The 13,984-nt window shown below is 30.9% G+C and overlaps 1 protein-coding gene across 1 annotated transcript in view; it reads right to left on the reverse strand.

Moving 5' to 3' along the window:
• Positions 1 to 6,057: 6,057 nt before the first annotated feature.
• Positions 6,058 to 13,984, reverse strand: part of LOC129219960 (transcriptional repressor NF-X1-like) — a 39,102-nt gene continuing 31,175 nt past the window's right edge. Inside the window, exons 10-13 of the mRNA XM_054854277.1 lie at positions 13,321 to 13,493; positions 12,656 to 12,857; positions 10,555 to 10,700; positions 6,058 to 7,034 (exon numbers count right to left, since the gene is read on the reverse strand). Coding sequence (XP_054710252.1) covers positions 6,860 to 7,034; positions 10,555 to 10,700; positions 12,656 to 12,857; positions 13,321 to 13,493 — 696 coding nt within the window. The 3' untranslated portion in view covers positions 6,058 to 6,859. The remainder of the gene's footprint in view (positions 7,035 to 10,554; positions 10,701 to 12,655; positions 12,858 to 13,320; positions 13,494 to 13,984) is intronic.

Raw genomic sequence — 13,984 nt, forward strand, 5'->3', positions numbered from 1 at the left:
TAGAATTTGTATTGAACTATTTTTTCTTTTAGCTTGTAAGATATATTTGTGCTTTATATTTTGCAATTATGTTTTCATTCTTTTCATAAACTCTGTGAGGAATGTTACTATAAAACTCTCCCAAATTTCATCGTGTGTTTGATTCACTTTTTTAAAATGCTTGCTACTTATTACTTAATCCACAGGGGGTTCGCAAACTTGAAATGAAGTATGATGCTTTGCGATAACAGGGGGGGGGGAGGTCAAAAATGTTGAAAAAAACGAGTGACATTGGTGGACAGCCCCTTTAGTCCGGATAAACAAGGTTGTATTGTATATTCAAAAAGAAATCATTTCAAAAAACGAGTACTTGGTATCCTATAATGAAAATTGTTTCCCTTTTCCCTATTATATAATTTTGTACGATTGCCATTCGTGCTAAAAAATTAACACCAGTTCATTGTGCTCTATTTGTGTTTAAATTTCTATTTGATTCTCAGGCTTAAATCTTCAGACAGACTTAATTTATAAAAAAAACTGTGCCGCCCCCTGAGTGATTGGTGTCAAAAAGATCACACCAGTTCCTATCAGGAGACATTTTTGAATAACTGTTGAAGTTTTTAATTTAGAGGGACTCTAATTTTCATAAGACAATCCAATTCGCACAAATTTAGGCCTTGCTAAATATTTTTTATCCTTATTTCTTTTTGTTCATATAAAAATCACGTAATTTTCAGATCGCAAAATCACAGATATCTTCATTTTCGCGAAAATAAGTGCCTTTACAATATTTCGCCTATTCTATGCAGAACTTTTTGAGCTATGAATGTCTGAGAAAGTATTCACTCCCTCCAATTCTAAGGAAAAATAATCTTAGGAGGTTCAGCAAACAAATAAGCCCATCAAAACTCGAAAATAGTCATGAATTTGATATTGTTTTTGATATGCTTTAGAGGTCAAAGAAAGTATGAATTGAACATGAACAGTTGGTATTAAAAATAATTTATTCACATACAATTTAACAATATAAACAAATAGAGTATAAATAGAAGCTTCTCTTTACCATTCCTTTCTTTTTATTATGCAAAAACAAATACAGTAATTTTCAACAATCTGCAAATAAGGAAATCTTTTCACTCTCTAATGTAAAATAAAGTGATTATGCTTCAGTTATAAGGGTTGCTGCCAAGGGCAAGCAGGGTAAAGTTCTCTGTGGGACAATGCAGAAAATATGTCTACTGCACTTCATATTTTACTGAAATAAACAGCAATTTCATTTATTTCCACAAAAGATGAAAATATACACCAATTTCACATTAATACAATAATCTTTACTACAATGTTGCATGAACTGGAGTAAAAAGCTTTTCATGATGCAAAGGACTGTTTGTTTCATAGAGTATAACAATATAGTGGAAAAAATTTCACTTAGCTCCACGCATATTCCAATTTTTGTTTGAATCTTTGCATTACTTCTTGAGATATATAGCAGTTACACTGAAGGGGTAAAAAATCAATGGCATTACTCTCCTTGAAGTGAAAGAAGACAGAAACTAACTTTTAATCAAGAACCATTTTTATACCCTATATAATTGGATTCCTTGCACTACTTTCAAAATTAAGTGTCAAGAAAAAAAGAATAAATAAATAAATAACAAGTGTTAGACACAAAATCACCAACATCTTTATAAAAATGTTAGAAACCAGTTTTAGCACCAATTAAACATCTATATCCATCAAAATTCAGAAACTGTCATGAGTTCAGTACTTTCTTCTATATGTCCTAAACATAGAAATAACAACAAATTTCGTTAAAACTCCCCATTAGAATGAGAACACTTTCCAAAAACAGTCGAGTCCCGACTTACGCGAGGGATGCGTTCCAAGATCCCTCGCGTAAGTCAAAATTTCGCGTTGTGGAAAAGGGTATGTGTACAATTTTTTTAAATATTCCCGATTATTTTAGACATTTGTAAATACCACCTCCAACTGTTTTAATCCATTCCTTAACTCTACATTACTGTTCCTTACATAAAGCAATAAATTTTAACTGTTTTTTTAAAAGATGTTTTAGTGAACCTAAAATACTGTTATGCTGCACGAATGATCAATGGGAAAGAGAGACATAAAATAAACCAGTACAGTATGTAGTAATAATTAAATAATGCACTATAACATTAATGCGCAGTAGATTCAGTAATAATATTTGTAACTTAAAAAAGTGCAGAAGATGATGGTTTATGCTGCGTATCAAACCGTACTTCTAATATATTTCTTAATACAGTTGTTTCGCTAGCTCTTTTATAATGTCTCTATCTATGGTAACATTCCTCTTCCTGGTCTCTTCAATCCACAATACGAGAACAGATTCCATTTTCATATTGTTTTTTGTATTTTGCTTACTCTGCAAACTTTTGCGGATTTTCTTTTTCTTGACTTTTAATTGTACACATAAAAGATTCATTTATACCTAATTGTCGTGCTACCTTCGACGCACTTTTTAGTTGCTCAAGCTTGTCGAGAATCTTTAGCTTTTCTTTAATTGCTAGAAACTGTCTCTTTTTATATCTATCTCCACAAACTGTAGATGAAATAGCATTTTTAGGTGTCCTTAAATTTCATCAACTTTTGCATTTAGAATGAAAAAAAGAAAAATGAGGAGTAGCTATTTGTGTACACTAACAAAGCGATTTTCAGACTAGTACGATGTGGGAACTTCCGCTGTCAGTGATGCTAAAGGGATGAAAGTCTATTCACGTAAAGACAATTTTTAGTAGCCAATAACAAAACCAAAACTTACATACCGTGATTCACTTCCAAAAATTTTTGTCTTGCGGGCAAGGAATTCGCGTTAGGTCTAAAATTCGATGCTGGTGAAAAACTCGCGTTATAGCCATTTCGCGTCAGTCGAATCACGTTGCAACGCGAGTCGACTGTAGCTGGAAATAGTCTATGAAAATTCCCAGCAAAATAATGACACAATAGTCTCTAGACTCTCCATCAGCACTAAAGTTATTCCTAAATAACATCAGTAGTCTCTAAGAACAAAAATATGATTCCTTCATCGATTATTTGCAAGCACTCATAGTAACATCTCCCCCCCCCCCCCAACACACACAAAAAGGAATAAAAGGTAAGACAAAGAATTTTGAAAGTGAAAAAAACATATGATATTCAAGATAGTCTCCAAAATTTAGGAAACAGAAATTTCATTTGTCTGTTTCAGACGTTTTGTCTGCTCACTTAGACTGCTTAGCTTTAGAATAACATTTTTAAATTATAAGGTCTTTTTTTTAAAAGTGGTTTTCAATTAATATTTCTACTAATTAAAGCAATACAGATATGAAATAGGATAACATGGCTTCCCAGGAATGTTCTAATACCTTTAAGATCAGTGGCGGCCATTCGGGGGGGGGGGGGAGGTGTCCCACTTTTTATACGAAATTTATTTTAATTTTCAATTTAGAAACCAAAGCTAAATATTGTGAAAAAAGCAAAAATGTCAAAATTTTCAGATCATAATTATTTGTTTCACTTTGTATACTTATCAGGTTACAGAACATTATTTAGCACAAGCAATAACTTTTAGTTTATGTATTCACTATTTAGATATTGGTAAATCAATTGTTTTACTTAAACAACCCATACGTGCTTAATGACATTATTACCAAGTGTTTGTGACATCTCAAAATACTTCGGGGTAAACAATGTAAGTCTAATTCATGTCTTAGTGTTTCTTCAGGGAAAGTTATTGTGTACATAATTCAACAAAATCTTAAGAAGAATGAGAGTTAAGCTGCTAGGTTTCCATCAATTACCACTCATATTCTCCCAAAATCAGCCTTGGCGAAAGATCGTAGTTTTCCCCTCTTCCCTTCTTTTTCTTTCCCTTTTTTTGCTGCCGTTAAAAATCCAGTGGCTTTTAGACATCTCAGCCCCCCCCCCACTCTTCAGCCCCAATCGCAGCCTCTGTTTAAGATCAATCTCGACAACAGTCTCCCAACAGTTAAAAGAAAGCTGAACAAGTACATATATTTACTCTTGAATTCTAATGATGTAGATGTATATATAGATAAGATAACCATACAGCTTCTATACTTCTCCACAGAAAAAAAAATCAGTTTGCTCCACTTAAAATGCTTATAAAAAATATTTTCAGTTAGTTTTTATCTTACTGCAATTTCTGCTGGAACCTTCTGTAATTGAAGAGTATAGAGGAGAAGGGTGAAATGTCAATCTTTTCAGTGTTCGAGAAAATTATGTTTCAAAGTTCAAAACTCCAATCTTTCTTCATTATATCGTAAAATTTTGTGTGATTTTCTGTCTTGGTCCTTCTTTTTTCTTATCTGTTTAAATAGGGCAACAATTTCTACTCAAAATAACACTTAGTTGCCATATTGAACCCCATTCAAACAAAAAATTAACATTTCACATTTCTTTAGCCTATTTTTCAATTTTCTTTTTTTTTTTTTTTTTTCAAAATGTAAGCTGAAAGGATTGGCTCATTCATATTTTCCAAGCTTGCTTTGGAGACGTTTTAAAATTGGAAGTCAGTACATTTGCTTCAACAAAAGATTATAAACAGGTATGCAGCAAATTATGCCAAAATGCATAATGCAAAGGAACAAAATGGAGCAAATACTTTTACAACATGAGATTTCAAAATTATGGTGATATCAATCAATGCTGAACAAAGTTAACTGCTGAAGTTTATACCTGTAAAATAATTTTTTTTTAATGAAAGAAAGAAGGAAGGAAAAAAAGCTGCACATTTTATCATTAAAAAATTTTTAAGCTGAAGTAAAACAAAGTGGTGTAAGGATACAAAAGAGCATTTATGTAAAACATTTTGTATACAGACAAAAATATATACAGCATTTTACATATATACATGTTTTAGGCTGAACCGTTAAAGGTAAATATTTTACTGATTAACATACAAGGGCAGTTCTCAAAAGGTGGGAGCAAACACAAACTTCAACTTTGAAGCTTCAACACCAAATAACTTTCATTTTAATTAACTCTAAAATTTTTGAAGTAAATTATAATGCTGTATAGAGACAAAAATTGACATAAATTATGGAAAAAAAGCTCTTCAAATGCCCTTAAAAAATATTTTCTTTGCTAAATGGCACAATTTTGGACATACCAAAACGTTAACTGAGCAAATGTACCATTGAAAAATTTTTTTTAAAATTATTTCCATACGTTTCAAAAAAAAAAAAAAAAAAAATTAAAGGCATGAATCTTACAGTGAATAATTTTTTGTTAATATTTTACACAAATAACAAAAGTAAAGACAGATTATTTACTTTGTAAACGATTTTAGAAAAAAGTAAGTTTGAAATTTGATGCATGTCCAAAAGTTACGATCTTTACAATGCTATTATTTGAGATTTAAGTATATGATGTTTTCGTTTTAAAGGTATTTATCGATCCTCAGAATCAGTTTTTAATTGTTTAAAAGTGTTTTCATAAGCTTTTATGCAGTATCTTAAAAGAAAAATAATTTTTCTTAAACATACATGTGAGATGTCCAAATGGCGTTTCGATCTTGACGCCGATAATTCTGTCCGTTTATTTATAATTTTTTTATAATCCACTGTCTTCTAACATCAATAAAAAAGATTATTATGATGTTATCTTCTTTAATCCATTGGTATTTTGCATAATTAATACGTTACACATTGAACAATACATAAATTACAGTAGAAACATGGCTGGTTATGATCGAACGTAAGCCATTTTGCGCGAAAATCGCCAAGCAAACCTCCATTGGCGACAACACAGTATATGATAAGCTAAAGGTTACCAGAGGGGGATTCCAGTTTGACAAATGTAGTTAATTGTCAGCTGCACCAGTTTTGGCAACTTTATCACCTGCGCAATCAATTTTTTTTCCCTGCCGCTTTTATAATTTTATAATTTTTTTTTCTCTTTCTTTTGGAAACATAATTTAACGATCTCCAAATAGAAATACGAATTTCTTTTTTCAATAATTTTTTTTAGACATCGTTTTAATTCTTATGACATTAGAAAAAATATTCATTATTAAAACTGATGTCACTTTTTACATTCTTTCTTAAAGCATATTTTGTTTATTTTTCCTTTAAAAATATATATGTCGTATTTATTTGTCTCTATTTTTATTCCTTATTTGTCCTAATAAATCAAACTACAAGTTTGTATAATTATTTCGATGAAGCTTTTTTCTACCTTTCATCAACTTCTTCAAAATCATTCCAAAACTTTATTATATGTAAAGAGCAGTATGTATAGCCATTCAAGTACTTCATTAATATCCTCTTTATCATTAAATTGCAAAATTCAAAAAGTAGTAAATAAAATTTTCATTCGAAAAGTTAAAAATCAGATTAACAGTTGTCAAAAATGGTGAAACTTACACTATGATGATGTCCAAAATCCGTTACCTACAGGACAACAATGTCCAAAATCTGTTACCTACACACTGCTAATTTAATTTGCTAATTAACAATTTTTACAAATACCTGCTGTCTTTTCATGTTCATATATTGTGTTCTAGGTATGCATACTATAGAATAAAAGCAAAATTGATATCAAATTCGAAAATTTTTGAAATTGCTCAAAGTTAACTTTTTTGTTCCCACCTTTTGAGAACTGCCCACAACGTTTTGGAACAGCCATAAACAACAACAAACATGAATTAAAATCATAGGGAAATTGTTCACCATATGCTGAAGAAAACTTTTATAAAACAGCTGATTTATTTTTATCCGTTTTAATATGAATATGTATATATATATATATACCTATAACAATTTCAAAGGCACTGGGGAACATTCATTCGAATATGCACCATACATTCATTTATTAAATAGTTTTAAAGATACACATCTTTCTACTCATTATAATCAAAATAGTCTATTTTCTTTTTCTGAGTTGCTGCTGAAAGGACTGTGGTAGTGGCTGGCTTAGAATCTCGCTGAGACACCAGTGGCGCGGGTCCTTTGCGCATCCCCATGTCTCTTTGGACAATGGTCATTACACTCACAAAAGGAAGCCAACATTTATTTCTAAAGCAGAAAAAGTAATGCATCAAGAATAGTCACTTATCTCAGATCAGCTAGTTGAATTATATTGTATGCAAAGAACATCTTTAAGTAAATAACAGTAATGCACAATTCAATTTCAGCTTGTGTTTGTTTAATTTTAACCTGTAACGCCTAACTTAAAGCATTCTGACAGTTAGAAAACAGAACTTAAATTTAGGCACGATGATGACACTTAGGATAAGTTTTTAGGCGGTGAAACAAACAAGCAAGGTGCCATTTTTAATGAACCAAATGTACAGTAGGCGCCGCTTAATGTGATCACTTTGGGACAAATACAATTTGATAACAATAACCGACTGATAACAATAACTGAAAAGAATCCAGGAGACACAAAATAATGAATATTTTTCCAATTAAGGTTCATTTACTTTGGCAATATCAAATTAAAATCACAGTGACTCAACTGAACGCACTTTCAAATTATAAATTATTAAATTAACAGAATGGAAATATCTGAATTATAAAAAGTTAAAGCTAAATTATGCAATTTTTAATCACATAGTAATAGGTGAAGTAAAATATGACCGTTTTCCCTGACATTCATAAACCAGTTTCAAAGCACATTCAGCTTTTCTATCTTTTCCAGCATGATTTTGCTTATTGTTTAAATTTTAATTTAACTTTGCTTTGTTTTCAATCTCGACACAATTCTTTAACAGCTTACAAAGTAATAGAAACAATGGAGATCTTACATCAATGCCTGAAACATATGAGAAAGTGATAACAATAAATGAAGAAGCTGATTACAATATCCGACTGTTTTAACGTGTGTTAACATACAAGTGTTCCGGGACTTTGTGATTCTGATAACATTAAGCGAATGATAACATTAACCGTGATCACATTGAGCAGCGCTTACTATATACATCTCAGAATACAAATTAAAAAAACACAACTAAATAAATCTTTATATATAAATGCTAATAAGCTGTGGCTGTCAGCAAATAATAAAAAAACTAAAATTTACAGAAGAAAGGGGTTTTTAAAAACAAAATTGTACCTTAAAATTTGTTTAACAACTCGATTTTTCAGGTCAATTGCAGGTCTCAATCCTGATGAGTCAGGAAAGAAAAGCTTTAATGTAATCCAAAACTTTAGATGTTAAATTTGGTGCCTAGGTTCCAGGGTTGGATTTAGGGGAGGGCAGGCGGGGCTACTGCCCCGGGGCCTCCACAACAAAGGGGTCCCCACAGTAAAATTTTTACAAAATATCCTAATTTTCACGGGTCAGCAAATTTTACATTTTTTTTTCTCCCAGACATGTTTTTTTGTCTTTTGTATTTCTACAAAGAATGCTTGCACAAAAATAATATTATTATCGATATATCAGACAGCCCTGATTGCAAGTATCCATTTACTATCAATTTTTTATTTGATCGAGTATTTCAGTGGCAATATATTTTTTTATTCATTTAATTTGTACCTATGAGTTAAATAGAAATAAAGTAAGTAAAAAAAAATCCGAAAAATGATTAACTTTGCAGGTCATCCTTACAACTTCTCGCTTCTTGAGCTCAAAACTTCAAAAATTATTTGACGAAATGAATTGAATGGAAAATTTTTAAATCGAAAATATCGGATATATACATATATATATCAAAATCTTCAGATATATATCAAAGTATCGGATATGTTCAAAAATATGATGATCTTTTCAAACCCTGATTAGGGGCCTCCACTCTTTTGTTGCCCCAGGGCCTCCACACTTCTAAATCCGGCCCTGCTAGGTTCCTATATCTTAGTGTCAAATCAAAATTCTTGGTCTAATGACGGTTTTATTCTAACACTGATTTCAACCCAGGAAAATATTTTGAGGATCCTAGAGATAGAAAAACCCCACCAATTAGGCAACTATTCACAGGGTAACTTTGTGTCATTTTTTGATTTTTTATTGCCTCAATCATATTTCAGCAATTTAATTATTTTTGTTGGCGTTAAACTGAACAAAAACTCCATAAGCGCTGTTTTCCAAAATTAAGAAATAATGCTTGATGAATACATTTAAAATTGCATTAGAAACTTGCTTATCTGGATCAAATTTGTAGAGTTGAAAAATATAAATTCACTTAAATAACAATTCTAAATTATGACAGCAGGAACAGAACTATAAATGTGCCAAGTGTTTGCTCTTTATTTTGATAAAAAATACTTAATTCTAGCATAGGTTGCACAATAAATTATAGTAATCTAACAAACAACAAGGCACATTTCGAGTGTCAGTCCGACACCACTGCAGTTCAATTATAAATAATCAAGTGTTTGCGAGTAACAATCCAGTGTAATTAAGTTACAAAGCAATGTTTTTCGCTGTTATAAAAGATAAGTCTGCTTATTCATGAATGAGTTTTACTTATAACCCAGACTTTTGTTTATCAAGATTGCCTTTGGTTCCAGTTAGTCCGGATGAACGAGGTTGTACTGTAATATCATGGTTCAAAGGGATCCTGCTATTGAGTGACTGTGAGCCACATCCAGAAATAGGAAGCAAAATAAATTTAAATAAAAGAACTTCAACAGAAAAAAAATCTTCAACATTTCAAAACTACCTCTTTGTTATTCACACTATGAAAAGATTTCTTATCATTTATAACCTTGCACAAAATATTAAAATGTACAAGGGGAATTTCAACAACTTCTAAAATACATCCTAACAGTCACTTCAGAGTTATTCACTGATGTAATGAGCTGTGTACGATGTGACCAACTTTGTTTTTTGCACAATAAAGATTACAAAACTTCATAATTCTGCCAGAAGAGTGCAGCACTGGACTTTTTTTTTAAAGTCAAATATGCTAAAAAATGTGAAGTGGAGCAAAAGTACCCTAAATGTCCAATCAATAGAGCCCTAACTCCTATCCCAAGTCGACCTCATCCCCTCTCCCCAATTTTGGAAAACGGGGTGGGGAGAGATACATTGATCTAATCTGAAATCAAAAGTTTTTGAACATAAAAATCAAAACTTTAACTAACATCTTTATCTTTTAATGGTTTACATTCAGGGCATTATTTGCATTGGAGATCATGGGGGTTTAGCTCCTGTACTTGTGCTCAATTTTATGTGCATTTTTATACGAGATAACATTCAAACAATTTAAACAGCCAGAAAACTAGAAGGCTTTTGCACTTCTTTTCTTAAAAACTAAGCTATTTATATTAATAATTTGAAATATATACTCAAATTTATAAACGTGTTACTTATTTAAAATTATGCATTTGCACAATTTGAATTTTTTAGATATTTTGAAAAAGAAAGAAAGTTTTTCTCTTGGTTTGAAATTTAATTTTGCACCACTAAAGTAAACTTTAAAATTTTGCCCATGCAGGTTTTTTTTTTAATGCTTAAAGATGATTAAAATTCCAATTTCTTTAATATGTTTTAAAATATGTATGCATAAATATTTTAACCACTTAACAAATGAAAAATGCACAAAGAACAACAAATCATGAACTTTGTCAAAATACTAAGAGTTTTTGTACTTACTTAAATGCAGTGACAACAACATTTTTCTTAGGTTCTTCATCATAACTCTGTGTTTCACAACCAAAAAACTCTGCCAGCTCATGAACAATTCTCCTCTGATCCCGATTCATGGGTGGGAAAGAGTGACTCCTGCATTTCTGTTTTGACTGAAAGTAAAGGTGAGAAAGTTTTAAATTTGTAACATAAACATACGATTTTATTAACTATTAAAACAGTTGAAGTGAAATAAAATATGACAATCATATTTTAAAATTCTGCAGATAAAGTCGCAATTCATAAATGGATTTCAAAGCGGTCAACTTATTCAGCATGAAAAATCAACTTTCGTATTAAGATCAATCTCATAGTAAGTTACTAGATAAATTTACATCAAATATAACTAATAAATTTAAGGGGCTTAGCGGGCTACTGGTTTTTCCTGCAATTGTATAAACTCTCTAGTGATTCAAAACCTTTACCCTAAAACATCACTTTTTTTTCCTGTATTTTCAACCATTTTTAGGGATGTTATCCACATTAATGATTTTGAAGACTTTGTGTTGGCAAAGTTATATAAACTTTTACTCAGACTGTGACTTGGTGAAAACAATCAGCGTTCACTCCCTGCTGTAATGAATCAAATACACTGATACAATGACCAACATTAATGTAGTTAAATTTGATACAGCAGTACACAAATCAAAGACGTCACATTTGTCCAAAATTTGCAGATCTTGAGCAAAAACCAAGCATGATTCCCGTAAGAAAGAAAAAACACTAGAAAAATTATTAGAAGGTCATGAGGTTCGTGGAGATCTTTTGCTAATTGTTCACAATTATTTAAACTCTGTAAAACTAACTGCTGTGGAGCCATAGTCCTTGATTCATCAATCGCATTACTTTTTGGGCAAAAATCCTTTTCCATCTCATCCCATATGAAGCGAAGGGTACACTTTTGTATACTGAACGATAATTGCTTATTATGTGTTTTTGCAGTACTCTACAAATGGTGTACTGAAAAAACCTCCAGCAAAACTCATGCATCTTTTTAGAGCTGTTGAAAAACAGTAGTATGGAAAAAGTTTGATATAATATGACAATGCACATAATATTCTACATACCGTTTGGGGTTTAGTTTTTTATACTTAATTCTTGTAATAACATAATAAAATGAAAACGATGTTTGCAAGATTATTTTAAAACCTTTATTATTTTTTTAACTTGACAAAACTAATCCTACAATATAATCAGAAAATAAATTCAAATAATATTTATCTCTTAAACATAAAGATTTGTATCAAATTCATTATTAGCAAAGAAATTTTTGAACCAACATTTGCAAAAAAAAATTTTTTAAAGCTAATACATTTATATTGAGAATTCTAACTTGAACTTTTAAAAAATCCTTATTTTTGCATGCTATGCCCTAAATGTTACATGAGAGCAAAAGCTTTTATTTGACAATAATTTTCGGTTTTATTACGCACAATTTTAAACTAGAAAAAAAAGTTAACATTTTTTCTGTTATTAATAATAATAATAAATAAATAAATGATTTTTTGAAGAAAATTATAAACTTTAGGCCTTGTGTATTGATTCGGATAAAATTTTTTTATGTGAGATGTGGGTCGCTAGGGGCAACTTTTTATCAACTTGACTAATTGAATTTCGAAAAAAAAAAATTTTTTCAATACATCCTAGTGCATTTATGGTGTGGACTTAACTCTAAGTACATATTTGCTATTGCACTGACAATAACAAAATATTAAGTTTTCAAACCTTATTAAAATAGATTGAATACAAGAATATGTCATTGCCTCAAAGCAATAGTTGGATGTCTTACTGTTATTCCTTGGATTAAAAATCCTACTATTGCTCTGAGGCGACAATATCATAGGTATGTCAACTTATTATCAAAATAAAATAGTTTTAAATTTGTCTCATTAATGTGCCAATGGTGTCAATAGTTTTAATTTATTTGGTGAGTTTTTTGTCTATAATACCTACTTCTCAAAATTTTACAGTAATTAAATAATTAAGATGGAATGCCTTTATCAAGTCTATGTACTCTCTGATCAGTATTCAAAAACATTTTACAAAACACAAATGAAATGTACTGTACCTGTTTAGCAAGTTGAACAAGGTCAGATATTTTGTCGTAGACATCAGAGACAAAATGAGGATTCTTTTTGGTTTCATCTTTTAAAAACTCTGAATAGTTCGGAGGGCCTGGAGAACAAGACAGATCAGGATTTTGTATTTGTAATGCCAGAGCCAAACGTTTGTTTCTTTCGATTACCGCACACTCTTCACTGCATTGCAACCTGTTAAAAATGCTCTAATTATCATCTTATACAAAAATAAATAAATAAATAAATAAATAAAAATATCTCACTTAGACTTTAATAAACTAAAAAGGATTAATTAAAAAGCTTTGAACACCAATTTAAGCAGACTTCTACTTTAAAAGCCAAAAACACCCACACATAAAAACATCATTCAAACAAAAGGGAGTGAGATTTGAGACATAGTTGATTTCTATTTTAGACTTGTTTTGAAAATGGTAAAAAAGTTTTCATGCATTTTTAGCTGGTTGGCATACCATGGTTGGTAGAAATGAATAACAATAAAAATAAGTTGAAGTTTTGAAATCTAATTTTCTGAAAGAAGTCTGTTTGTTTGTTCCTACCAGAGCTGGGTATTGGCTCCTTGTAATTAAGAGAAGTTACCTTTACTATTTTGACAGAGCATACATTTAACACTTTAAATGACACAAAAGGAACTTACTTGCTATTCTTTGTTTTTCTACCTAACACATCATTTAGGTTCACCGACTGCCCATCTTTGATTTCTTGCATTTTGCTTGCTAACACAGAAACGGACATCAGCCTATAGGACCTTGTGCTGTCATGGCAAGTAGTATTTTCAGAACGATGCCCACAAGGACAAGTTAACTGAACCTAGAAAAGCCAAATTCCAAATTAGCAGCTTGTTCACCTACTTCATATAAACGCTGGGATGATGAACGGGTGCAGTCTGCAATGTCACTTGTACAAGACTAAAATTTATGCAAGAACCAGATTGCAATTTCAATGCAAACTTATGACTCCCAAGCAATGTCAGTTATTGAATGATACACAGTCATCCTATAAAAATTTAATTTTATCAATACAGCTGAGTTACTCTAATTCTTTGATTTTCTGCACAACTAAAATTTCAGAATGCTTAATTTGTTAAGCATATATGGTACATCCAAGGACAGCCAATCAACATGATGGAAATTTCAAGGTTGAACTCTCTTCCCCTCTGACAAAAAGCTTTAGGGCGATTCTCGAAAAAATGTCCCGTGCGTAACGCTAAGTTTTTTTTATTTTTTCCAGCTTACCAAAGCCTTCAAAAAAAATAGTGCTATTAGGGAATAATACATGCTTTAATATACTATCAAGGCATA

This window comes from Uloborus diversus, chromosome 4 (genome assembly GCF_026930045.1).
Source record: "Uloborus diversus isolate 005 chromosome 4, Udiv.v.3.1, whole genome shotgun sequence".
NCBI lineage: Eukaryota > Metazoa > Arthropoda > Arachnida > Araneae > Uloboridae > Uloborus > Uloborus diversus.